The sequence below is a fragment of the Anastrepha ludens genome, chromosome X, assembly GCF_028408465.1.
Source record: "Anastrepha ludens isolate Willacy chromosome X, idAnaLude1.1, whole genome shotgun sequence".
NCBI classification, from domain to species: domain Eukaryota; kingdom Metazoa; phylum Arthropoda; class Insecta; order Diptera; family Tephritidae; genus Anastrepha; species Anastrepha ludens.
In genome coordinates this window covers 95,242,156-95,267,512 of record NC_071503.1, presented here as the reverse complement: position 1 = coordinate 95,267,512, position 25,357 = coordinate 95,242,156, and the positions used below count along the sequence as shown (strand labels likewise).

The 25,357-nt window shown below is 37.7% G+C and overlaps 1 protein-coding gene across 11 annotated transcripts in view; it reads right to left on the bottom strand.

Moving 5' to 3' along the window:
* The window catches only part of LOC128869194 (nuclear factor 1 A-type), a 193,782-nt gene extending 170,003 nt beyond the window's left edge, over positions 1–23,779 (bottom strand). For 2 of the 11 annotated variants that reach the window (XM_054111712.1, XM_054111714.1), the window contains exons 1-3: positions 23,017–23,101; positions 21,737–22,170; positions 16,756–17,038 (exon numbers count right to left, since the gene is read on the bottom strand). In XM_054111712.1, the coding sequence (XP_053967687.1) occupies positions 16,756–16,836 (81 nt within the window). In that variant the 5' untranslated portion in view covers positions 16,837–17,038; positions 21,737–22,170; positions 23,017–23,101. The other 9 variants (XM_054111705.1, XM_054111704.1, XM_054111703.1 and 6 more) reach the window with 9 other exon arrangements.
* Between the last annotated feature and the right edge of the window lie 1,578 nt (positions 23,780–25,357).

Genomic DNA, 25,357 nt, shown 5'->3' with positions numbered 1-25,357 from the left:
AGGGTAGGAGGGTCGTGAACGTTGTAATGGCAAGTGTAGGCGGGAATCTCCGAAGTGCCAGCCAGGATTTTGCGTGTCCATTGCTCTTATTTGACCACTTACTTAGAGTGTTCAACCCTATTGCCGCACAACGCGCGATATATTTTGCCTGCAGATTTACCGGCAGGAAGTTTAGTGTCGCATATAATAGGACTATTTTTAAGTTCGTGCGGTTTTACAACAGATGGCGTAACTTGATTATTATTCCATCGATCCACATTTCCAAACATTCATTGGAGAGCTACTGTCGTAAGGCACAAACGTCAGTATAAGTTTTTTATTTGAAGCGTAAACAACAATATTTTTACCACACTTGAAAATGTCGAATTTCGTGCCAAATAATGTGTTTTTGCGGGGAATTCTTCTTCATTATTTTAATATGAAGAAAAAAGCAGCCGAAAGTCATCGTATCTTGGTGGAAGTTTATGGTGAGCATGCTCTATCTGAGCGAACGTGCCAGAAGTGGTTTGCACGCTTTAAAAGTGGTGATTTTGGCTGCGTCGACGTCGGCGCAGAATATTCATGGCCTGAAGGTTATGCTGTGTATCTGGTGGGACCAGCTGGGTGTTGTGTATTATGAGCTACTGAAACCGAATGAAACGATTACGGGGGATGTCTACCGACGACAATTGATGCGTTTGAGCCGAGCACTGCGAGAAAAACGGCCGCAATACGCCGATAGACACGACAAAGTTATTTTGCAACATGACAATGTTCGGCCACATGTTGCACAAGTGGTCAAAACATACTTAGAAACGCTCAAATGGGATGTCCTACCCCACCCGCCGTATAGTCCAGACCTTGCGCCATCCGATTACTATCTCTTCCGATCGATGCAACATGGCCTGGCTGACCAGCACTTCCGTAATTACGATGAAGTCAAAAAATGGATCGATTCGTGGATTGCGGCAAAACCGACCGAATTTTTCACAAAGGGAATCCGTGAATTGCCAGAAAGATGGGAAAAAGTAGTAGTAAGCGATGGACAATATTTTGAATATTAAATTTGTAACCATTTTACGTCAATAAAGTTTCAAATTTCGAAAAAAAACCGCACGAACTTATTCATAGTCCTATTAACGCTTTCGATGGTGTGGGTGACACCGCGCCAGTTATGAGAACAGGTGTTTGTCTTTGATCCTTGTCAAGTTTTTTGGATTTAGTAATAATTACAGGACTATTACGATAACTTTTAATGTGTTTTAGATTACTTTCAATAATTTATTGGTTTATTTTGTGAAGCAGGGATAAAACGCTAAATGAAAAAAGTAAACGAAAATGGAACTTGGCAAGGAAAAAAATATTAGTAGATAACCTTGCGCCTTCTTTGCAATATACTTATACATATGCCCTAATTAATAGGTCTATTTATAAGTTCGTGCGGTTTTACAACAGATGGCGTAACTTGATTATTATTCCATCGATCCACATTTCCAAACATTCATTGGAGAGCTACTGTCGTAAGGCACAAACGTCAGTATAAGTTTTTTATTTGAAGCGTAAACAACAATATTTTTACCACACTTGAAAATGTCGAATTTCGTGCCAAATAATGTGTTTTTGCGGGGAATTCTTCTTCATTATTTTAATATGAAGAAAAAAGCAGCCGAAAGTCATCGTATCTTGGTGGAAGTTTATGGTGAGCATGCTCTATCTGAGCGAACGTGCCAGAAGTGATTTGCACGCTTTAAAAGTGGTGATTTTGGCTTGGAAGACGAAGAACGCGAGGGTGCGCCGCCAAAGTTCATGGATACCGAATTGGAGGAATTGCTCGATCAAGATCCGGCTCAAACGCAAGAAGAGGTTGCAAAAACTTTGGGAGTTGATCAATCAACCATTTCCAAACGTTTAAAAGCCATGGGAATGATCCGAAAGGTAGGCCATTGGGTGCCGTATGAATTGAAGCCAAGAGACGTTGAACGCCGTTTTATGGCATGCGAACAACTGCTTCAACGGCACAAAAGAAAGGGTTTTTTGCATCGAATTGTGACTGGCGATGAAAAGTGGGTCCATTACGACAATCCAAAACGTCGGGCAACGTATGGATACCCTGGCCATGCTTCAACATCGACGTCGGCGCAGAATATTCATGGCCTGAAGGTTATGCTGTGTATCTGGTGGGACCAGCTGGGTGTTGTGTATTATGAGCTACTGAAACCGAATGAAACGATTACGGGGATGTCTACCGACGACAATTGATGCGTTTGAGCCGAGCACTGCGAGAAAAACGGCCGCAATACGCCGATAGACACGACAAAGTTATTTTGCAACATGACAATGCTCGGCCACATGTTGCACAAGTGGTCAAAACATACTTAGAAACGCTCAAATGGGATGTCCTACCCCACCCGCTGTATAGTCCAGACCTTGCGCCATCCGATTACTATCTCTTCCGATCGATGCAACATGGCCTGGCTGACCAGCACTTCCGTAATTACGATGAAGTCAAAAAATGGATCGATTCGTGGATTGCGGCAAAACCGACCGAATTTTTCACAAAGGGAATCCGTGAATTGCCAGAAAGATGGGAAAAAGTAGTAGTAAGCGATGGACAATATTTTGAATATTAAATTTGTAACCATTTTACGTCAATAAAGTTTCAAATTTCGAAAAAAAACCGCACGAACTTATTCATAGTCCTATTATTTAGAGAAGTCTTACGAGCTACGAATAGTGTGAATTGTGAAAATGAAGTCTAACCGCGAAGACTTTTTCACGTTTCACAGCTCGACAGCGGGAACAGTGTATTCTCTCTAGTACATTGGCTCTGGACAGTTTTCGGCTTCTGTATGAAATCAAATTGACTAATAGCCGACGGCATTCTGCCGACAAACGAAATTTTATTCAATTTACATTTTATTGCAGGGAATAATACAGTCTAAGGGACTAACAAATTTGTCTACTTATGAAAGATGTCCACTTATGAGAAAAATATAAAAAGAGTTCTTAAAAATATGCAAAAGACAGTATAATTTCCGAAACAAGAATGTTAATACATAAGAACTAAAACACAAAATTTATAATACGAGATATTCAAATTCATATCAGAAAATTTAGCTTGGCGAGTTTTTCCTTTAATTTCAATATCTTGGAGATGTATTTGAAGATCAGTAAGCAGTTCAATACCCGTAAGGTCGTTGTGGTTTAGAGAAAAAGCTTCTAGTTTTCTTATAGCTACATAAGCCGTTAATTTGTCTTCAACCCCACCTTCAGAGGAGATGGCCAAATATTCTTGGGAAACAGTTAACACTTCAGTATTCATATTTTCAAAATCTTCTTCATTAATGAATATATCATTATCTAAATTAAAATAGTCTTCCATGTCAACTTGGATTTCGCTCTAAACTCGGTTAACAACGTTGGAGAACTGAGCAAGTGCTAATAGCGGAAACTCATCTTTTGAGGTCCAACCGCTATCGTTATTGGGAATATCTGTTTTACCAAACCCAGATTTAATGAAACAATTTTGTATTGTCTATGGACTCACTTGCACCCACGTTTTATGTATGAAATAAACAGCATATAATACATTGATTGATTTTGACAACTCCGTAGCAGAATTTGTCTCTACCATCCGAAACAAAATGTGTTTTAAAAATGACAATTTATACATGAACTTATATTTTTTTATAACGCCTTGGTCAACGGCCTGTCAAAATGCTGTTGGGTTTACTGGGAGAAAAATAACTTTAAGATTTTTCAATTATAGATCGCGAGGATTCCAGGATAGCAGGTTGTGCGCTGGGTTTGGGACCCGCCACTTAAAAACCTCCCCCCATGAAAACATACACAAAGCCTCGGATGAGAACTTCCAACACTGATGACGATCCCTGCAAACGAGCTAAGGACTATGATTTGAGAGCATGCACCTGGAAAGTCCGGTCCCTTAATGGGGAAGGTGCCTATGCCCGGCTGGTTGATGTCCTCGTGAGAGTAAAGGCTGGCATCACTGCCATCCAAGAGATGCGATGGACGGGGCAAGGTAAGAAAACCATAGGACCTTGCGACGTCTACTACAGCTGCCATGGAAAGGAGCGCAAATTCGGTGTCGGATTTGTTGTGGGAGAGAGACTACGTCGCCAAGTACTGTCGTTCACTCCGGTGGACGCGCGTCTCGCAACAATCCGCATCAAAGCCCGTTTTTATAACATCTCGCTAATTTGCACCCACGCCCCGACGGAAGAGGAAGGACGATGCGACCAAAGATTCCTTCTTTGAGCGCTTGGAACGTTCCTATGAGCGCTGCCTCCGCCACGACATAAAAATCATGCTTGGCGACTTCAACGCCAGGGTTCATAACGAAACATCCGGTAACTGACAGAGGCTGATCGACTTCGCCGGGACCAGAAACATGGTAGTCGTACGTACCGTACGTACGATCCGAGGACGCGAAACCAAATCGATCACGTTGTGATAGATGGAACACACGCTTCTAATGTATTAGATGTACGTACGATCCGAGGACGCAAGTCTCGGATCTTTACCTTGTTGCAGCCAAACTACGCACACGTCTCTGTGCAGCGAAAAGCGTCCATCTAACTAGGCAAAGAATATTCGACATCGAAAAGCTACAATCACAACAGACAGCTAGAAGATTCGCCACTCGACTCTCACTCCTGCCCAACAAACCGGCATGCACGAGCAATGGAGCAACCTTTCTCGTTTTCTACGTACCGCCGACGAAGAAGAGATTGGTTTCCGGCGAGCCAGAAAAAACAGTTGGTACGATGAGGAATGTCATGCTGTCGCAGAAAGAAAAGATGCTGCCTATAGAGCCACGTTGCGATCGGGCGCAACGCGAGCCATGTGGGATCACTACAGAGAGCTAAGAAAGGGAGAGAGACGTATTATCCGAAAGAAGAAACGAGATGCCGAAATATGTAAGTGCGAAGAGCTTGAGATGCTGGCCAATAGGAACAACGCCCGAAAATTCTACTAGAAAGTTCGGCGGCTTACAGAAGGTTTCAAGACCGGGGCGTTTTCGTGTAAGAACAAAGACGCCAATCTGGGGAACGACATCCAGAGCAATCTTAAATTATGGAGGGAACACTTCTTCAACCTGTTAAACAGTGATAGCTGCGCATGTCACAGAGAATGTGAAGATCCCGATACCCCAATCGACGACGACGGAATTGATGTTCCGCTACCCGACCATGACAACAAAGCCGCGTGCACCGACGGACTGCCGGCTGAGCTATTCAAACATGGCGGCGAGGAGATGGTAAGGTGCATGCATCAGCTCCTATGCAAAATATGGTCAGATGAAAGCATGCCTGCCGATTGGAATTTAAGAGTGCTCCGCCCAATTCATAACATGGGGAATCCTGCAATCTGTGCCAATTACCGCGGGATTAGTCTTCTTAATATCTCCTGTAAGGTTCTAGCGAGCGTATTGTGTCAAAGGCTGAAGCCCACCGTCAACCAACTGATTGGACCTTATCAGTGTGGCTTTAGTCCTGGAAAGTCTACCATCGACCAAATATTTACAATACGCCAAATCTTGGAAAAGACCCATGAAAGGAGAATCGACACACACCGTCGTCGATTTCAAAGCTGCAAAGGAGTTTCCTGTATGCCGCGATGTCTGAATTTGGTACCCCCGCAAAAGTAATACGGCTATGCAAGATAACATTGCTCAACACCAGCAGCGCCGTCAGAATAGGGAAGGACCTCTCCGAGCCGTTTGATACCAAACGAGGTTTCAGGCAGGGTTACTCGCTATGAAGTGATTTCTTTAACATGAGGTTGGAGAGCATCGTAAGAGCCGCAGAACTTAATCGCTCTGGCACAATTTTTTGTAAGAGCGTACAATTGCTGGCGTATGCCGATGATAGTGACATCATCGGCCTTAACCACCGCGCTGTTAGTTCTGCCTTCTCCAAACTGGATAAAGAGGCAAAGCGAATGGGTCTGGTGGTGAACGAGGACAAAACGAAGTAACTCCTGTCATCAAACAAACAGTCGGCGCACTCGCGTATCGGCACCGACGTCACTGTTGGCAGTTATGATTTCGAGGTTGTAAAGGACTTCGTATACGTAGGAACCAGCATTAACACCGATAACAATGTCAGCCTTGAAATCCAACGTAGAATCTCTCTTGCCTACAAGTGCTACTTTGGACTAAGTAGGCAGTTCAGTAGTAAAGTCCTCTCTCGACGAACAAAACTAACACTCTACAAGACTCTCATCATGCCCGCCCTAACGTATTGCGCAGAAGCGTATGGCTACGTTGGCTGGCTCATGTCGCCCGAATGGATACAAACACTCCGGCTCTGAAAGTATTCGATGCGGTACCAGCTGGTGGTAGTAGAGGAAGAGGAAGACCTCCTCTGCGTTGGAAATATCAGGTGGAGAAGGACTTGGCTTCACTTGGTGTGTCCAATTGGCGCCAGTTAGCACGAAAAAGAATCGACTGGCGCGCTTTGTTAAACTCGGCCAAAATCGCGTAAGCGGTTATCGCGCCAATTAAGAAGAGAAGACGAGGAAATCTGTCACCAATCAGACGTCATTCAAGTCTTCTTTTACAGACACGTAACGGGTAAATTGTTGAAATTTATTTTGCGGAATGCTCGAGGTCTTGCAAATTTCCCAATAACAAAAAGGTGTTATCTTTCTCCAGCCATATTCACACAGTGTAAAATCGTTAGCCTATTCTTAGCCATTTTTCTAGCTGTGCATTTTTCACCTTTTCATGCAAAGGGTTTATTATGTAATGCTCGCAGGAACAAGCCAAACCCAACTGCATTATAAATGTTTCGAGAATTATATCCGTCAATCAAATACTTTTCGGTATAACTTTTGGCATCGTCTAGATGGATAATGCCCTAAAATCGTCGTAATTGAGTCGCACTGAAATTTCTTTAACTTTGCCCCTTATAAGTGTACCTGACAAAGGAATGCCTTTATTTCGTGCTTTCACAAACCATTCGTAGCACAATTTATCAATATTAAGATTTTTGGGTTTTAGCAGACTTATAACAAATAAGTTCTTCTTATTTAGGGGATTCCCCTCTATACATACAAGTGTTATTGAATGAGAAACAGCAGTACGAATATGGTAGAGAGTAAACGTAAAAACATTGTTGTAGGCTGTCCGGTAATGGGGAATGGAAAACAAGTGTCCGCGTCCTTCTATGAGAGGTTGTCCGCCCAAGTGGGAAAAATTATCAAAATTCCTTAAGAATTTTTTAGTACTGAATGTCCGTTCATGGGAGGTGTCCGTTAGGAGAGAGAACACTGAATATGCATTTTCTAGATTTTATAAATAATATATATACCATATATTTATAGTGAGTCAATATATAGTTTCTTTCTATATACAGCGCACGCTCGATAACGTGAACGCTCTAAAGCGTGAACACCCCAAAACGTGAACAGACATTTTTGTGCATTGACTACTTTAAAACGTGAGCAATCCCAAAAAGCTCTATAACATGAACAATAAACGTTACAATTATTTGTATGTAGTTTACATTGATCACAAGTAAGTCTGAAATTGGGGAATCCCCTATTTATAAAATAGGCATTTTATTCGTAACTGCATGTAAGGAGTAAAGTATTTCAGTCACGGTTTTGGTTTTGCAAAGAGTATTTCGTCTTATGTTTTCTGAATAAAGTCCGAGAAGCAGCGAATCACGTTTGTATGCTGTTCAAACGCCACTGGATCCCACAATCTTAAGATTTTGGTAATTGGAAAGGCGAAGAATCCACCCTTAAAAACTTTCAGTGTCCCACCGACTATAAGAGCTCGAAATCCGCCTGGATGACGTGAGCTATTTTCAAGCAATGGTTTCATGAGACATTTGTTCCACAGGTGAATATTCCTTTTACGTTTTGTCCGATTTTTAAGGCTAACTGGTTGTTTTTTAACGTTACATCATTTTTAAAGGAGAAAGTCTTACAAATTACAGCTCTCCTCTTAATCGACAATGCTCCTTCTCACCCAAATGAAGCTGAACTGGCAACGGAGAATGGGCCGATTTCGGCAATTTTTATGCCGCCAAACGTTACTCCCGTAATTCAACCGATGGATCAGAATGCAATAAAAATCACTAAGTTGCATTACAAAAACAGCCTTCTAGCTCCAATAGCAGCAACAAAGTCTGATATGCTCGAGTCGTTGAAAAAAATTAACGTAAAAACAGCTATAAATCTTTTGGATGCGCCTTGGTTTCGTGTTGGTGAAGCAACATTGGCTAAGTGCTGGAACAGTATTTTAGATTTTGGGGTAAACAATGATGATCCCGAAGATAATGTTCCGTTAGCGGTTTTAAAAGAAAAATGGGAAGCTGAACTTCGCACCTTGATGAGCAACACCGTCCATCTCCTTAGTAGTTTAAATCCTGAGGTTCGTTCGTGTTCGCAGATATGCTCACAGATATGTATGTGGGTTATTGAAAAACTTTTTTTTATTAAAAATTTCAGATTGAATTCACGTTACCAGCCATTCATCAATGGAACGAAGGTATCGAGGAGGGCAATGCAGATGGCGATCATCAGCAAGAGGACGAATCCGATGATGACAGCGTATCAGAGCAACTGGAGAAAATTAAACCGACTGAAGCAGTTGATATTTTCAACAAGGCGTTAATATGGGCTGGTCATGAAGACGTCGATCAAAATGATACGTCAATTAATGATAAAATTCTATTTTGGAAAAAAGTCCTACCGCGAAACTAGCAAACTTGTCGATAAATCATGGTCCAGCGTTCGAAACATCGTTATGCATTATTGCAATAGTGGCAAAATAGCTCCGGAGAGCAGATCTCGCCGCCCAAATCAATTACAAACAAATTACAAACAAAACCCAAAAAATTCGGCTGTCAAATTGTGCAAGACCCTGCAAAATTCATTTGAAATCAATTTCAACCCCCAAACTGTTCGAAATACACTACATAAGGGTGGGTATCATGGCCAGGTTCCTCGACGCAAACCCTTCATTTCGCAGGTAAATAAGAGGAAGAGGCTAGAATTAGCTAAACAGCATTGTTTTTGGCATTTAATTATATCAGTCAATCGCAGGTATGCTCTGCAATTTTCACTATGGATACAAATATCGAACAAAGAATTTGTCTTAAATTTTGTGTGTTTGAACGGGATTTCGTGTGCCGAATAGTTGAAAATGTTGCAGAAAGCCTATGGCGTGTGTGCTTTATCCTTTATCAAAAACACGGGTCTACGAGTGGTAGAAGGCTTTTGCAGAGGAATGAGAAGTCGTGGAAGATTTGCCCCGATCTGGTCGCCCATCAACGTCTTCAACGGATGAAAGCGTCGACAAAGTCAAGGAAATGGTACTGGAAAACCATCATTTAAGTTTGAGGGAAGTAGCTTGTGACCTTAGCGTGTCTCACGAATCAATTGACAACATTATATACTATCCATTAGAGATTAGACCCGTGGCTGCTCGACTCGAGTTGAGTTTCTTTCAAAAAATTCACCGGAAGAAGGTGGCTGAAGACATGCTTTAGCAAGTGAATTCGGACCCAACGTTTATCCAGCGCATCGTAATAAGTGATGAGACATGGGTATATAAGTTTGACGCAAACCAGTCAACAGGCGGCTGAATGGCGATATCCACATGAGCCGAAACCCCAAAAACCACGTCAAAGTCGGTCAAAAGTGAAAGTCATGCTACTCGTTTTCTTTGGTTATCATGGTGTTGTGCACTCGAAATTCGTTCCAAATGGTAAAGAATATTATTTGGAAGTTATGCAACGTTTGAGAGAGAATATGTGTAGGAAACTGCCCAATTCATGGAAAGAACACTCATGGATCTTGCCCCATGATAACGCACCGTCTCACAAGACTGATATTGTGAACACTTTTTTGACAAAAAACTCGACAAATATCATCAAACAACCACCGCATTCACCGGATCTAGCCCCCTGTGACTTTTTTATTTTCCCGAAGCTTAAATTGCCACTTCGCGGACACCGCTTCGAGTCGATAGAGGCCTTTAAGGAGAATTCGCTGAAGGAGCTGAAGAAGATCTCCTCAAACGCGTTTAAAAGGTGCTTTGAGGGCTGGACTAATCGTTGGCATATCGGAATTGAATGGAGAAGGCGATAAAATAAATTTTGATGATTAAACAATTATTTTGCGTTTTATTGAAAACAATTGCGGGTACTTTTTTGACAGAATGTGTATAGTGATTAGGCTTCTTCTGTCTGTATGTCCACACAAAGATTGCGCTACCCCAGGGAGTTACCCCAGCACAGAAACAAACCAAACGATAATAAGATTAAGAGCAAGACAAAGCGAAAACAGTGGAAGAAACTGCAAAAATAAGGAAGAAACTGCACTTAGAGACTTTCGTACAAGTAATAGGACCATCACAATAGGTCCGTTAGACTGACGAATTTGGCTGACAACTAAATAGATTATGCGTATTTGACTCGAAAGCGAAGGCGTCACATACATACGTGCCGTACGCCATGCCAGAATCCACAAACGTTGGCAACTTTCTACTTTTGACGTACGGCAAGAGCAGCGAGAATGACAATTGTTTAAAGAAGAACAATTTTGTATCACGCAAATTTCTATCGATAGTGTTTTATCATATTAAATGCAGAAAATATATAGAATTGAAATGAATTGAATCAATTCAAATGTACTCTTATCTTTTCGATAAAAGCTTCAAAGAGTAGTGAAAAGGCTAGGCTTAATCAAGTTGTACACCACCATCTACAACTACCATAAATTATTTTAACTCTCTTTCGCTTCAAAAGCATTAATTTTAGCACATGTTTCACAACCAACAAAAACCTGTTTATACACATCGAAATATGATATTTACATTCACGAAAAGAATATCTGTTGCTTTTTTGTTTACATGCGGCAACATTTTCATTGTGGCACGTACGTCTTACACGTCATGTCAACCAAATGCGTCGCCGCAATGGCCACAAAAGGCCCATTGTGACAGCCCTATAACTTTATACGCAAGGTTTGTTGATTTTCTAAATTCAAAATTTTCTAACGTTTGAAAAATTGTCAGATTCGAAGAGATCAAAGTAGCGGTACCATCTGTACATCGTGCGTCAACACAATGTTTAAAGTTTTTAGCTCAAAGTAGAGGTGACATAACCGTAATGCCATAAATTTGCTGATCGGGCCATCATATGGGCAACACTCTAATCGATTAGAAGTGACATGCCATAATTTCGTGGTCATAATCATAATCGTAGACCGCTGTAGCCGAATTGGTTGGTGCGTGACTACCATTCGGAATTCACAGAGAGAACATCGGTTCGAATCTCGGTAAACACCAAAATTAAGAAAAACATTTTTCTAATAGCGGTCGCACCTCGGCAGGCAATGGCAAACCTCCGAGTGTATTTCTGCCATGAAAAAGCTCCTCATAAGAAATATCTGCCGTTCGGAGTCGGCTTGAAATAGTAGGTCCCTCCATTTGTGGAACAACATCAAGACGCGCACCACAAATAGGAGGAGGAGCTCGGCCAAACACCCAAAAAAGGGTGTTCGCGCCAGTTAATCGTAGAGACCAATTGAATTATGATTTTTTTCCGTAACCATAACCAGTTGCATAATGTTACATTGTGATTTACTGCATTGCATATAAAGCCATTATATTAATGCATAAATTACCAACTTCTTCGTTAATGCATCTGTTGTCCTTTCTTTAGTTTCTGCACTTCAAAATGCACAAATAAATAATAATATATGTAAATATCAGCTGCTTATGGCTATTGAACCAATAATTGATGACATAAATATTGTTATTATTAATACTACTGTTAAGGTTATGACGTTATGTTATGGCACCTCTACTTTGAGCTTTAAGCATTTAATGTGGATGTGTACTTGTGTATAAAATATTACAATGAGTTTTGCAATCTTTGTAGCCGGCTTTTCGTGATTGCCAATTGTTTACTACAGGCCATAAATTGTGCCATTGAACAAATAGCTGAATTCTTCGTCTTTCTTCATATTATTAATACGGTCTACTCAACATGTATCTCCCAGCAAAAATTCGTACTCAAACTTAACAGCTAATTTAATTAATCCTAATCTATGTAGATTAATTATCGCAATCTGATTCGATAATTTCGCATATGTGAGCATTATTTAAGAAAGGAAATAAATCAAATACGTAAATTAATATACATACATATGAATAGAACCTCATCTTTAGCTATGGGCTATGCGCAGTACACGCAGAGGTGGTAAAATGTATATCGTATATGTATGTAATACATTGCCTTGTGTTTGGTATTCGCCTTATTCGGCTGATTTTTTAATTTCGGCTTCGGTATCCGGTTGAAAGTGCTGAACATTACAGCTGAGTGTTTTTTTATTTTGAATAGATAATGAAATAATACTCCTAACGATATACACCTATAGGAAAAGTAAATTTTCTTTGAGCAATGAAAATCCAATTCCAAGAATATTTAGTGACTGTAGAAAAAAGCTCTCAAGATAAAAAAGCTAATAATACATTCAAGAAATATATATCCCTAACAGGTTATTTCAACCGGAACAGGTTGTTTCCGGAATCGATTGACAATTGATGGAATTGTTACGTAGATGTTGTAAAATAGTAGGCAATTTCCATAGAAGTGAATCTGCCAGCAAATATTTGAAACTCGACCAGGAATTAGTACATTTGCTAACACATAAATGAATAGATCTTTCAAACAGATGGAGTAGTTCCATCACCATGATGGCAAAATTCTTAGAGCAAAAATTTGCTATTCATATGTGTTGTGTTTAGCGGTACACTATAAATACACATATTTTTTTAGGCTATACTTGATATTTGTTCTGAAGAATTATCTGCATCTACCGAAATTGCTGAGGTAGTCGATTTGAAGGGTAAAATGTTAACATCATTTCATTAGTAAGTAATACAGATTTTTTTTTTTTAAACGTTGCTCCTAGGGATGAGCCAGTTATGATATCGGATCCTAGAAATCTTACACGCAAAGCGAAAACTAAAATTACTCTTGAAGGTAAATTAAACAAATATGATAATTAGACCAACCACTTGCTCTTCGTAATGAAAAAGTATTGAACTGCTCCGACGAGTGTGGCCAGCGAGCAATTATTTAGTCAACTGTGCACCGATAGGAGAACAAACCCCTTAAGAGAAAATACAGATACGCTTCTTTCTTTTGGCACATAATAAATATAAAGCTTTTCAATTTTAAGGACTGATTTTATGTACGTTATGTACTTATTAATGTTAAATTCGACCTTTTCATATTTACTGATTTTGTTTACAACTTAGTTTATAAGGACTTTTCCTTTAAAAAATACTTGTAAAAACAATTGGTTATTAAATAAAAATTTAAATACTTAAGCATTGAGTTTTATTTTTAGAACGAGAAAATTAATTGAAACATTCGGCTTCGGCCAAAATTCCACCTTCGGTCGGACACTAAAATTGGAGTGTCATTTAGTGTTTATTTTTTTATGTTATGCGAAATATGTTTTTCCTAACTGTTGGAGAAAATTTTTTTTCGTATAGTTAAGTAATTGTTATTTTTATCCTCAATTATGTAAATAAATATGTTTGCCTTATCTACAACTTTAGCAGTTTTAATTCAGAAAGTTGAAACTCTAATTCGGAACTTTATTTCAAATTCAGAGAATTACAATCCAAGTTCAAAACTTCCATTTCAAAATCAGAAAATAACAATTCAATTTCAGAATATCCATTTGAGATTCATAAATTTGCTTTGGTAAATTGAAAATGTCTATTTCAAATTCAGAAACTTCCAATTAAAGTACAGGAATCTCATTTTCACGATACGGTTACCCAGAGGCAATTGAGTCAGAATGTGTAACAATTTTTTTATTCTGAATGTTTACTTATGTGTATATGTTCAATACGAGTGTTAATATTAACGCTCTTACATATAAAAAAACATAGTGAACTGTTTTCGACAAGATTACTTTTTTCGTTACATGAAAATAAATAAGACTAAGTGTTAAACTTTGACCAAATAAGGATTTAATATATATATTTCCATTAAATGCAGGTATAAAAAGTATTCAGAACTCAACTAGAAATTTTTTGAATTCAAATTATAGATTTCTGAATCTGAAATGAAATTTTTTTGAATTGAATTGAATAACTTATTTTTCTCCATTAAAATATAAAACATAAACCGATGAAAAACGGTGAATAAATATAAACTAACATTACAATAAAAAGACTAAACATCACGGTACATGGGATTCTAATTCCAAGAGACTAAAAATAGCAAACGGATTACGCATTTTAAGGAACTCGCACCAAGCTTCTCTGTACAATTTATATGCAGCTTAAAAAGATAGCCTCATAAATAGCATAACAATACATATAAAAGGTATAATAGCACACCAACAACCACGACAATTTCAAATGAGCCACCCTATCCAAAGCGATCGTAATTATCATGCACAACAAAAAACAACAAACGTATGAAGTGGGAAGTGAAGTTTCCTCTAATACCGTAATAAAAAATACTACCAAGCAAAATTAAGCGTTAATAAAACATCATCCGTAATGTGCCGATGTTAACCTTAAAATATCCAAAATTGGAAGATCCATTGTATTCATACTAATATAATACACAAGAGGTTCTTAATCTATTGCAAAAATAAACAGTTTAAACGTATTTTAGAACCGTTGTTTCTTGCTGACAAAAATAATGGAATTCGGACACTAAATTGTGCAGCCGAACGATAGCAAATTATAAATATTTCCACTACTGTAAATCGATTTTAAGAATTAAACGATTTTGAGATGGTTGACTGCAATGCCATTAATTAAATCTTACTAAAGTAATTAATATTCTATACTTATTACGAGTAATCCCAAAAGCGACGCAAAGATATAAAAGGCACAATACTCGTAATACCAACAAGCCATTTTTTTCAGATTTGTGCTTTTCAAATTAGCATTGTTGTGCTTATCATAAGTAAGTTTGACTGCAGTTGGTACTTGAAAGTACACTATTGAACAAAAGTGAACACGAAAAATTATATACAACTGTTCAAAAAAAACTTAAACCTATTTGAAACTCTCGACTAGAAATTATTTATTTAAAAAGATGTCTAGGGATCACACTAATGAAATGCGGTTTGTCCATTCAAGCGGCTATATAAGGTCGGGTTCGGGCATCTGTGATGACGATAAAATGTTTAAAAGTTTTGAATTTTTAGTCAATTTTTATAAACTCTGTGATTTGTTGGAAAAAGACATTTTTATAGAAAATCTTTTGATATACCTCTTGAATCAATATTTCTAAACTGGTAGATCGTACCCGAACCGGGCGTCACTATTTCTATTACTTAATATTTGGTTTAAAAATATGAAATGAAATTTGAATTTCCTCTATATATTTTGCATTCATGTGGCCATACCACCGCTTTCTAATCATCGAAAATCGTATGCTGGAGTCAGCAGCAAACTTTGAATATTTAAGCTTTTTGACAGTAAAACATTTCCTTTTTAAATTAAGTACACGACGCGCGGTCCAAACGAAAGCTACACCTCATACCTTCAGCATCCTTTTTGGTAATTTCATTGATTCGTCATTAAGCACCGAGCCGTGTGCCAAACATCTTGAACAATTTTCTATTTTTGGCCTTGATTTTACTTCTAAAATCAATTCCTTAACTTCTGAATTTTTTCAATTATTACTTTCAGTTTAATTCTTTGGGTTTAATGTACATAGTAAAATGCTCTTCATGGAGTGGCGAACATGAACAAAACCAAAAACTCATTTTGATTATTGAAAATTTGCGATTTAGTTTCCAATTAATTGCCAAAACATGGCGAGCAATTTTTAACGCTTTCGGAAATTACTTACGAGTGGATTTTGTTGCTTTTGTAATTTAATCTTTTCTTAAAGTTTTAACTTTGTAAATATTAACCATTTAGACAAAAATTGCTCATACATGCATTGAAACTTTTGTCGTTATGACATGTCAATATATTTGTGTTCACTTTTGCTCCATAGTGTATTTTTGGTGTCTTCAAATATAAAATACCAAGTTTTGAATAATTCCGTGAATAAGAAAATACTACAATGTGTGTAATACTGAAGAGGGTCACATTTAGATTGGTTTGCAAAGTTAAAACATTTAAATTACAAATATCATTACAAAGAACACACACATATATATAGAATTAGGGTATCTTAAATAGTAATTAAGCAGATAGATAGGATTAACAGATAAAAAACATGTCCACAAACAGTTATTTTAGTGAGTTTACTGTATTTGAATTTAATTACTTCGTATGCTTCATTAGGAGAACTTTGCTTGAACTTATGCTTTTTATAATAATGAACTGAACTGAAGTCAAAAAGCGACTTTGAATTTTTCTATAATTCAGCACTTTTGGAAGAAGATATGTTAAGTTTTTAAATGTTTACATATATATACATATATATACATGAATGTATGTATTAATTCAGAGAAGCACTTTAGATACGATGGTAGCAGAGGTGGTTTTAGTCGAGGAAGTATCAGTAAGGGCAAAAGCAGAAAAAACAATGGTGGTGGTAGTTGGTGGTAGTAATTAGTCGCTTGCTTGATTGCTAGTGATGATCCAATTCAGTGTAACACTTTGTCTTCTTTTTGCGCAAGATAATTTTTTGTATGTGTTGATAACTCTTCCATAAAATGCACAATGATGGCAGTTAAGTTTTACCAATCAATAGGTTATCTTGGTTTTTACTTTCATTAATTAAAAATCAGCACCTGTCCTGAGGATGATGTTTGCAAGTATGATGACACGTCCGTCTCAATCATGCAGCTTCTCAGTGTATCAGGTATAAACATGCCCTGTGGCACTTTTCCACACCTCTTTTCCACACTCTCTCTTTTTCTCTTTGATTGTTACTATTTTTCGCAATAAACGCTAAATGGTTATCGTCAATATATCCAAATTACTGTGTACGGCTTAAATTTTTGGGTCCGATAGTTCCACCTTTTTAAGTTTACTAATTAGAGTTACACGAGTGTGCGATGATTTTCTGAAATGCTTATAAAAGTTTTAAGAGAAGAAAAGAAAAATACGGAATTATAAAGAGAATTCAGAAAATGGCACATGCATTTACAATATCTACTAATAAAAATGTAAACCTGTATACATTCAAAAGAAGGTAGTAATTTCATTTCATTTAGTAGTTTATATAATATTTGTATTAGGTCTTGAAGCAAAATTAATGATTTCAGTAGGCTGTGAACACACTTATAGTCCGGGAGCCAGGGGTCGATCTTGGACTGCGTTTTTATACCGTTAAATTCTTGACTATACTTGTGATTTAGCTTTCATGAATAACGAAAGTGAACGTCAGCTGGCGCACCCGCGGTGGGTGTGATTGTGGGAGGGTGCGAAACGTGTCGAAAAAAAATGTCTACCAACTCATTTTATACCGGCTGAAACTTTTTTCATATATTGTTGACATTTAGTATATTAGAAAAAAACAGAAATAGTCAGCTGCGCCGTAGAGGGGGAAAATACATCAGCTGAACAGGCGAACTTGTAAAATAAATTAAAAAGTAAAACTACTTTATGCCGATTGAAATTTTTTTACATAATTTTGGACACATATAAAAATATAATAATAATGGTCAGCTGCGTTTCTACGTTGCGTTCATACATCTCGGCGACGCGCGGAATTTTCAATGCTTCAGCTGACGGTCTTCCCACCGCTATAAACGCAGCTGACTATCATTATTATATTTTCATATGTGTCCAAAATTACGTAAAAAAATTTCAGTCGGCATAAAGAAGTTTTACTTTTTAATTTATTTTGAAAGCTCGCTTGTTCAGCTAACGTATTTTCCCCCTCTACGGCGCAGCTGACAATTTTTTTTATTCTACCAAATGTCAACACTACACAAAAACAAATTCAGCCGGTATTAAATGAGTTGTAAAAAATTTTTTTTTCGACACGTTTCGCAGCATCCCACGCACGTAGCCACCGCTACTGGACCAGATGACGGTTGGTTTCGTCATCCATTGGATGGCGTCTGCCTTCAGTATTAAAATCAGTCGGCATGAAATGATGACGTCAAAAGGACCCCTGGCTCCCGGACTATTAGTTTACCTATCGGTACCAAGGCGAATTTATTAAAGGTAGCAATAGACCAGCTGATTTGTTTTTTTTTTTTCTTTCGCCGTGTATAAGTGCATTTAGTTGCCGTTCCATTCGCACTATCATTATATGCTTCTAGCCTGAAATGGTTATCGACAGTTCAACGCAGTTCGCCCTTTTCTTTTCTATTTTCTCCGGTCGTGACATTCTATTTTTCAAAATGTTGTTCTTGGTCTAATGACATCATTCTTAATGAATGATCGGCAGCTTGATACTATTGTCAAAAAACCCAACACATATCAATATAGTTATTGAGAAAGGTGCCAATTTTGACGTGGCGTGGCCGTCGTAGCCGAATGGGTTGGCGCGGGACTACCATTCGGAAATGCGTAGATTTGAATTGTCGTGTTTGAAACACCAAATGGTAGAAGAAGTTGTTTCTAATACCGGTCGCCCCTCGGCAGGCAATGGCAAACCTCCGAGTGGATTTCTGCTCCTCATAAAAAACCATCTGCCGTTCGGAGTCGGCTTAAAACTGTTCGCCTCTCCATTTGAGTAAATCTCGAAACACAAATAGTATGCCTTATATTCGCCCATATTAACTTCATGCAATTTTACAGAATGTATACCAATCGCATAAGCATAATAAACAAGTTGTGTTCGATTTTTGCGAATTTTTGGCAAGAAGCATGACAAAAATTACCTATGAATAATATGTTAACGAATATGTTGGACAATTCCACTATGCTATCAACTAATTACGAATAAATTACGATCTATTTATAATGTCTTCATTGTACTCTAAGTTCATCCATTTGGTATAACTCACATCCAAAGTTTTATTTCTGTTAATTTTGATATGTTTAAGAGTGGTATAAAAGTTGGGAATACATGTTTAGTAAATATTTGTTTCATTATTTCCAAGAGTTTCAGATTTTTCCAGGTAAAGCCAAAAATGTAAAGCACGTTAACATTGGCTCTTATAAAAAAACCCGAATATATGCGAACCATTATGTACTCTTGTAAACTTCTCAAGGCTATTAAATTTTGAACATATTTAGGAAGTTACCGTTATAATTCGAGCATAATCGATCTGGCACAATATTTTACTACTGAATGAACTTTCGGTGTTCTTGATCTGAAGCCAACGAGAATAACACTAAATACCTCTAGTTAGTTTCCACAGTACTGTTGAACGTTTTAATTTTGCAGAACGAAAGTATTTTGTTTGCTAAGAAACCAGCATAAGTATTGAAAAAAACCTAGAAATACATACATTCTGTCAAACAAGTACCGGGAATTGTTCAGTAAAACGTAAAATAATTATTTAATCATCAAAATTTATTTTGTCGCCTTCAAAATAGGCTCCATTCGAAGCAATACACACATGCCCACGATTAGTCCAGTCATCAAAGCACCTTTTAAACGCGTTTGAAGAGATCTTCTTCAGCTCCTTCAGCGAATTATCCTTAATAGCCTCTATCGACTCGAAGCGGCGTCCGCGAAGTGGCAATTTAAGCTTTGGGAAAATAAAAAAGTCACAGGGGGTAGATCCGGTGAATACGGTGGTTATTCGATGATATTTGTCGAGTTTTTTGTCAAAATAGTGTTCACAATATTAGTCTTGTGAGACGGTGCGTTATCAAGGTGCAAGATCCATGAGTTTTCTTTCCATAAATTGGGCAGTTTCCTACGCATATTCTCTCTCAAACGTTGCATAGTTTCCAAATAATATTCTTTACCATTTGGAACGAATTTCGAGTGCACAACACCATGATAACCAAAGAAAACGAGTAGCATGACTTTCACTTTTGACCGACTTTGACGTGGTTTTTGGGGTTTCGGCTCGTGTGGATATCGCCATTCAGCCGCCTGTTGACTGGTTTGTGTCAAACTTATATACCCATGTCTCATCACCTATTACGATGCGCTGGATAAACGTTGGGTCCAAATTCACTTGCTCAAGCATGTCTTCAGCCACCTTCTTCCGGTGAATTTTTTGAAAGAAACTCAACTCGAGTCGAGCAGCCACGGGTCTAATCTCTAATGGATAGTATATAATGTTGACAATTGATTCGTGAGACACGCTAAGGTCACAAGCTACTTCCCTCAAACTTAAATGATGGCTTTCCAGTACCATTTCCTTGACTTTGTCGACGCTTTCATCCGTTGAAGACGTTGATGGGCGACCAGATCGGGGCAAATCTTCCACGACTTCTCATTCCTCTGCAAAAGCCTTCTACCACTCGTAGACCCGTGTTTTTGATAAAGGATAAAGCACACACGCCATAGGCTTTCTGCAACATTTTCAACTATTCGGCACACGAAATCTCGTTCAAACACACAAAATTTAAGACAAATTCTTTGTTCGATATTTGTATCCATAGTGAAAATTGCAGAGCACACCTGCGTTGACTGATATAATTAAATGCCAGAAACAAGCTAATTGATGATCACGCTTAAACTCTGCGACACTATAGAAGACAATTGTATCAATATTCTAGTAAAAAAAGTTTAGACATATGTGTAACGCGCGCTTTTTAAATGAACAATTCCCGATATTGTTTTGCCAGAATGTATAGATGTAGAAGGATATAGTTTCGCTGACTACATACTTTAAGCTTTGTGGGTACGGAAAAAACGATCGCTGAATTTAGCAAAACTCATATAATGGCAAAAATTTACAATTCAACATTTACGAGATTTTCTTACATTTTTTAATAGATCTTCTGCATAATTAGTTGCAATGATTTATTGATACGCACTGCGATTAAGAAGATATATAATTATGCAATAAGTGCTACTCCTGAGTAGGGAAGTCCTCTTTCGACGAACAAAACTAACACTCTGCAAGGCTCTCATCATGCCCGTCCTAACATATGGCGCGGATGCGTGCACGATGACAACATCCGATGAGGCGTTCTGTGGAGTGATTGATCATTTGGGCTTACAACAGGTTTGTGCACGTTTCATTCCGCACAAGTTAACTGAGGCCAAAAATTGCTCAGAATTCAACATGCGAAAGACCTCAGCGAGAAAAGACGAGAACTCCCTTTACAACATTGTAACTGTGACTGATGTTTTGACTAGAAATCGCATTTTAACCATCAATCACTCACCATATTCACCTGATATGGCTCCCTGTGACTTCTACCTATTCGAATAATTGCATTTGGCCATGAAAGGAAAACGTTTTGCGTCCGTAGAGGCCATCCAAAAGGCTTGTACCGACATTCTGAAGGACATTCGGGTCATTGACCTGAAACACTCTTTCGAAATTCACATTCGGACATCTTGCGATTCGTTTCTGGACCATCTCAAGGCCAAAGCCAAGGCAAAAGGTTATCATATCGAGCAAAAATAAATTGATTCTTAATGTTATATTATTTCTCCACATTTTTTACTCTGAATGGAATAAAAGTAATTTTCCAAACTAAATTTATTGCCTTATTATTTGGTTACACTTCGAGTGCCGGACCCTGTAAAATAAGGAATATTTAGTACATTTTTATTTACTGCTCTTCCTCTTACACAAAATTTAAAACCCAGTAGTCGGTGCTCATTATATATAATATGTACATGAACATGTACGAGTACTTATGCTAAATGCCTTGAAATAGACGTAAGACTTAACTCACCATTCCGTACTGTATAAAAATGGTTATCCTACAAAACAGCAGTAGATAATGCATCCTTGCAGGATTTGTTTGGCTGATATCCGATGTTTCTCAGTTGTGTTTTATTATGAACTACTATTCCGTCTTGTTGTTACTAGGTAGCACTGTTGTAATTAATTTTTGTTATAAATATTATCGGTGTGATACTGTTGTCGTTCGTTACTATTTAATCGTTTTTTTTTTTTTTTTGTTTTGTTTGCATTCGATCCTTTCAATTAGATATTAGGAAATTAGAAGAAAATTGAATGCTTATCATTGTTGTAGCTGCTAATATCCTATATTACCGTAAATGTGGCACAAGAGTGCGACAGTTACACAAATTTCAAGATAGTTTTCGAGTCATGATGATTGGTTTTTGGCACCATCGATCCGTTGCATATGATTTAGAATATAACCTAGAAAACAACAAATAAGTACCCGTCAAACTACAAAGGAAAATGTAGACTTTTGCTTTTGGCATACATCACAGCATACTTTTTTTACTACGATTTTATGACAAAAGTACAAATCTACATTATAGTTAAGGAACTTCGCGATAAATTCCGCAATATAGCAACTGATCTATATAAATGAAAATAACAGTATACAATTGTACAAATGGATGTGATTATGACAAGTACTCACAGGTACATGCGTTCATGTACTTGGAAGTAGGAAAATAAATACAAAAATAATTTGTTGGCACTTAAACGTAAACAAAATTTAATTTGTGATTTTTTTTGCCCTGCAACTTTTTACTGGCAAAATGAAAAAAATACCGAAAAGATTACTGCTTTAATTCGAGCATATGCGACAAAGGGATAATAAATACACACTTATATTTTTACATATTTCACTTTGATTTCTACTTTTGTACACTTCACATATTTGCAGATGTGCACTCATCACTATACATAGACGTATTTTAATATTATGAACCGCATAAAAACTCTAGTCGTACTAGTATATATTTTTTTATATTAAACCATGAGTATACGTATGTACTTGAATATTTATATTCGTGTAACACAATGCAATTTGCGTTGAGAAAGAACACACTTATTTTATTATTTCTTCAATTTCTCTAGCGAAGTAACTGAACAGAAAGAAAATAATAAGATTTTTTTCTATTAACATTAGAAAACTTTTATCCAATTTTATGCAATCCGAAGTTTTGTTTGTATGTACGCAATAACTATTCTGATTTCTGTAATAACACAAATTTTCCAGAAAAACAAATTCTAGTATTTTAGCAAATTTACATTAACACTTGTACAGATGATGTTTTTCGGCATTGCAAAATTGAATGGATTTTCTCATTATGCTTGCTTTTCCTTATTGTTTCCATGATACCTATTTATTTTTTATATAGCCTGTACATGACACAATCATATGTAGATTGCAGAACTAAAAGAGAAACACGGAAGGCAATGGCGACGACGTCAGTGGAGGCGCTTTAAATTTAGAAGTCACAGGGATAGTTTCGTTGGGCAAACACGTCCCACCGCCCACAATACAATGTTGCAGACTGAATGCAAAAACGGCAAAAGGCCAACAACTGGCTGCTAGCGGCTTATGCACATACATACATATGAATCTAAGTATTTATATTTCCACGTAAATATGTACTATGAAGGAATGAAAGTGTGTACACAAATTTGGAATAGATTGAGTATTTGAATATAAGGCATGTAATTTGTGTTCTTAATAACGAGTTGTATAGCCATTTGTATCTTCATAAATATTAAATCGGTGTAAAATCGGATAAACAACCTCGACTTTAGGTAATGAAAATTTAATTGATAATAGTTTCTTATTTTGTTTACAAAATCTTGCCCTACCTATAATGCTTGCATGTGAAGCTTTAATTATTCGCCAATGCTACTTACAAATTTTTTAACTCCATCAGTGTGCAGTTATGATATGAACTTATACCAAAAGCCAAAATTTACTGAAGCCAAAAATCAAAGGAAACAAAAACCAATCAAAACCGTCATGAAAAGGTCGGCACAATAAACTAAAACTTCCTAGCTACTTCCAGTGATTGTGCGCATTGCTGGTGCAGACTTTCAGGCATACACATATATATTTACGTGCACATTATGAACGTTTGCATAATATACGTATCAAGCGAGAAATTTGTTTGAAATTATAGAAAATATATAAATTTAAAAGCGAGGCTATCTTTTAGTTCAAGAATTAAGAAGAAAATAGGTTGATGTATCATATATCTGTGTGTACATAATCAAGCATTAAAATACAAAACTTGCATTTTGTCGTTTTTCAAAGTACGAAATTGTAGAAAAAGTATTAAATTTAAAAGTAAAGCTGAGCCACATAAATCAGCATTAAAATTTAAAAATTGTTAAATTCCTATATTTGGAAAAAAACATAGTTTTGCATGTTTCGGGAACTTATATTCAATATTCCTCATCTGATATTAAAGCCTGAACTTCTTATCAACCTATAGGACTTGAGAGACCTGGCAACTCTAATGAAATGAGAACAAGGAAATTCATATTCTCAAAGTTTTCGTGAATCATCACTAAAATATTACAAAAAAGAAATGTCAAACAGTGAAAAATTAGGCAAAAGTGCAAATTACCCCATAGTGCGGATGAATATCAATGCCGAAATGCCTGTCCAATTCGATCTCTCCCTAACCGGACTCCCGTACCTTGGTGGAATCGAGAGCTCCAGGCGTGAGTCGAGAAAACTTCTAAACCCGGCCCTCAAGACTAACCTTGCTGAGGACTGGGAGCGATACCGTGATGTTCAGAAGAACTACAAGAGGCTAATTCGCGAATCGAAAAGAGCCTCATATAGGGAATTCAGCAGCGGTATTTAATATCTGAGTGACACGGCGAAATTGGTTAGGATCCTGAAAAGGGATCCAACTACAAAGCTGGGGTCACTTAGGAAATCTGATGGCTCCTTCACGGAGCGGCAAAGTGAGACACTCAGCTTGCTGATGGAATCTCATTTTCCTGGTAATCAGATAAGCGTCAGCCGGCAACAGCCCTTATTGATAAAGACATTTCTCAGAGCTGTAACACGTTCTCGGCATGACTGATTCGTTACCAGATCTGTGGTGAATGAGGCCGCCATTCGATTTGCCATCAAATCGTTTGGCGGCTACAAGTCGCCCGGACCAGATGAAAAAAATCTTCTCGGCATGCCTGGCACTGGCTTACATACCACGCTCTTGGAGGATGGTGAGGGTCGCTTTCATCCCGAAGGTTGGAAAAGACGACTACACCAGCCCCAAAAGCTTTAGACCCATCAGCATGACCTCTTTCATGCTGAAAAGTCTCGAACGACTGGTGGAATTGCGCATACGCCAGAAGTCGCTGAAGGCTCACCCTCTGTCTCTATTTCAGCATACCTTTCAGAGTAGAAAAACCTGCGAGTCGGCACTGCAAAACCTTGTTGCTAGGGTACAGCTGGCCATCGACAGAAGGGACTACGCTATGGGCATCTTTTTAGACATAGAGGGGTCGTTAGATAATGCCACTTTTGACAGTATGTGTAGCTCTGCTAGTAGGCACGGCGTAGACCGGGTGCTAGTAAATTGGATTCGTTCGATGCTGGCCCAAAGAATCG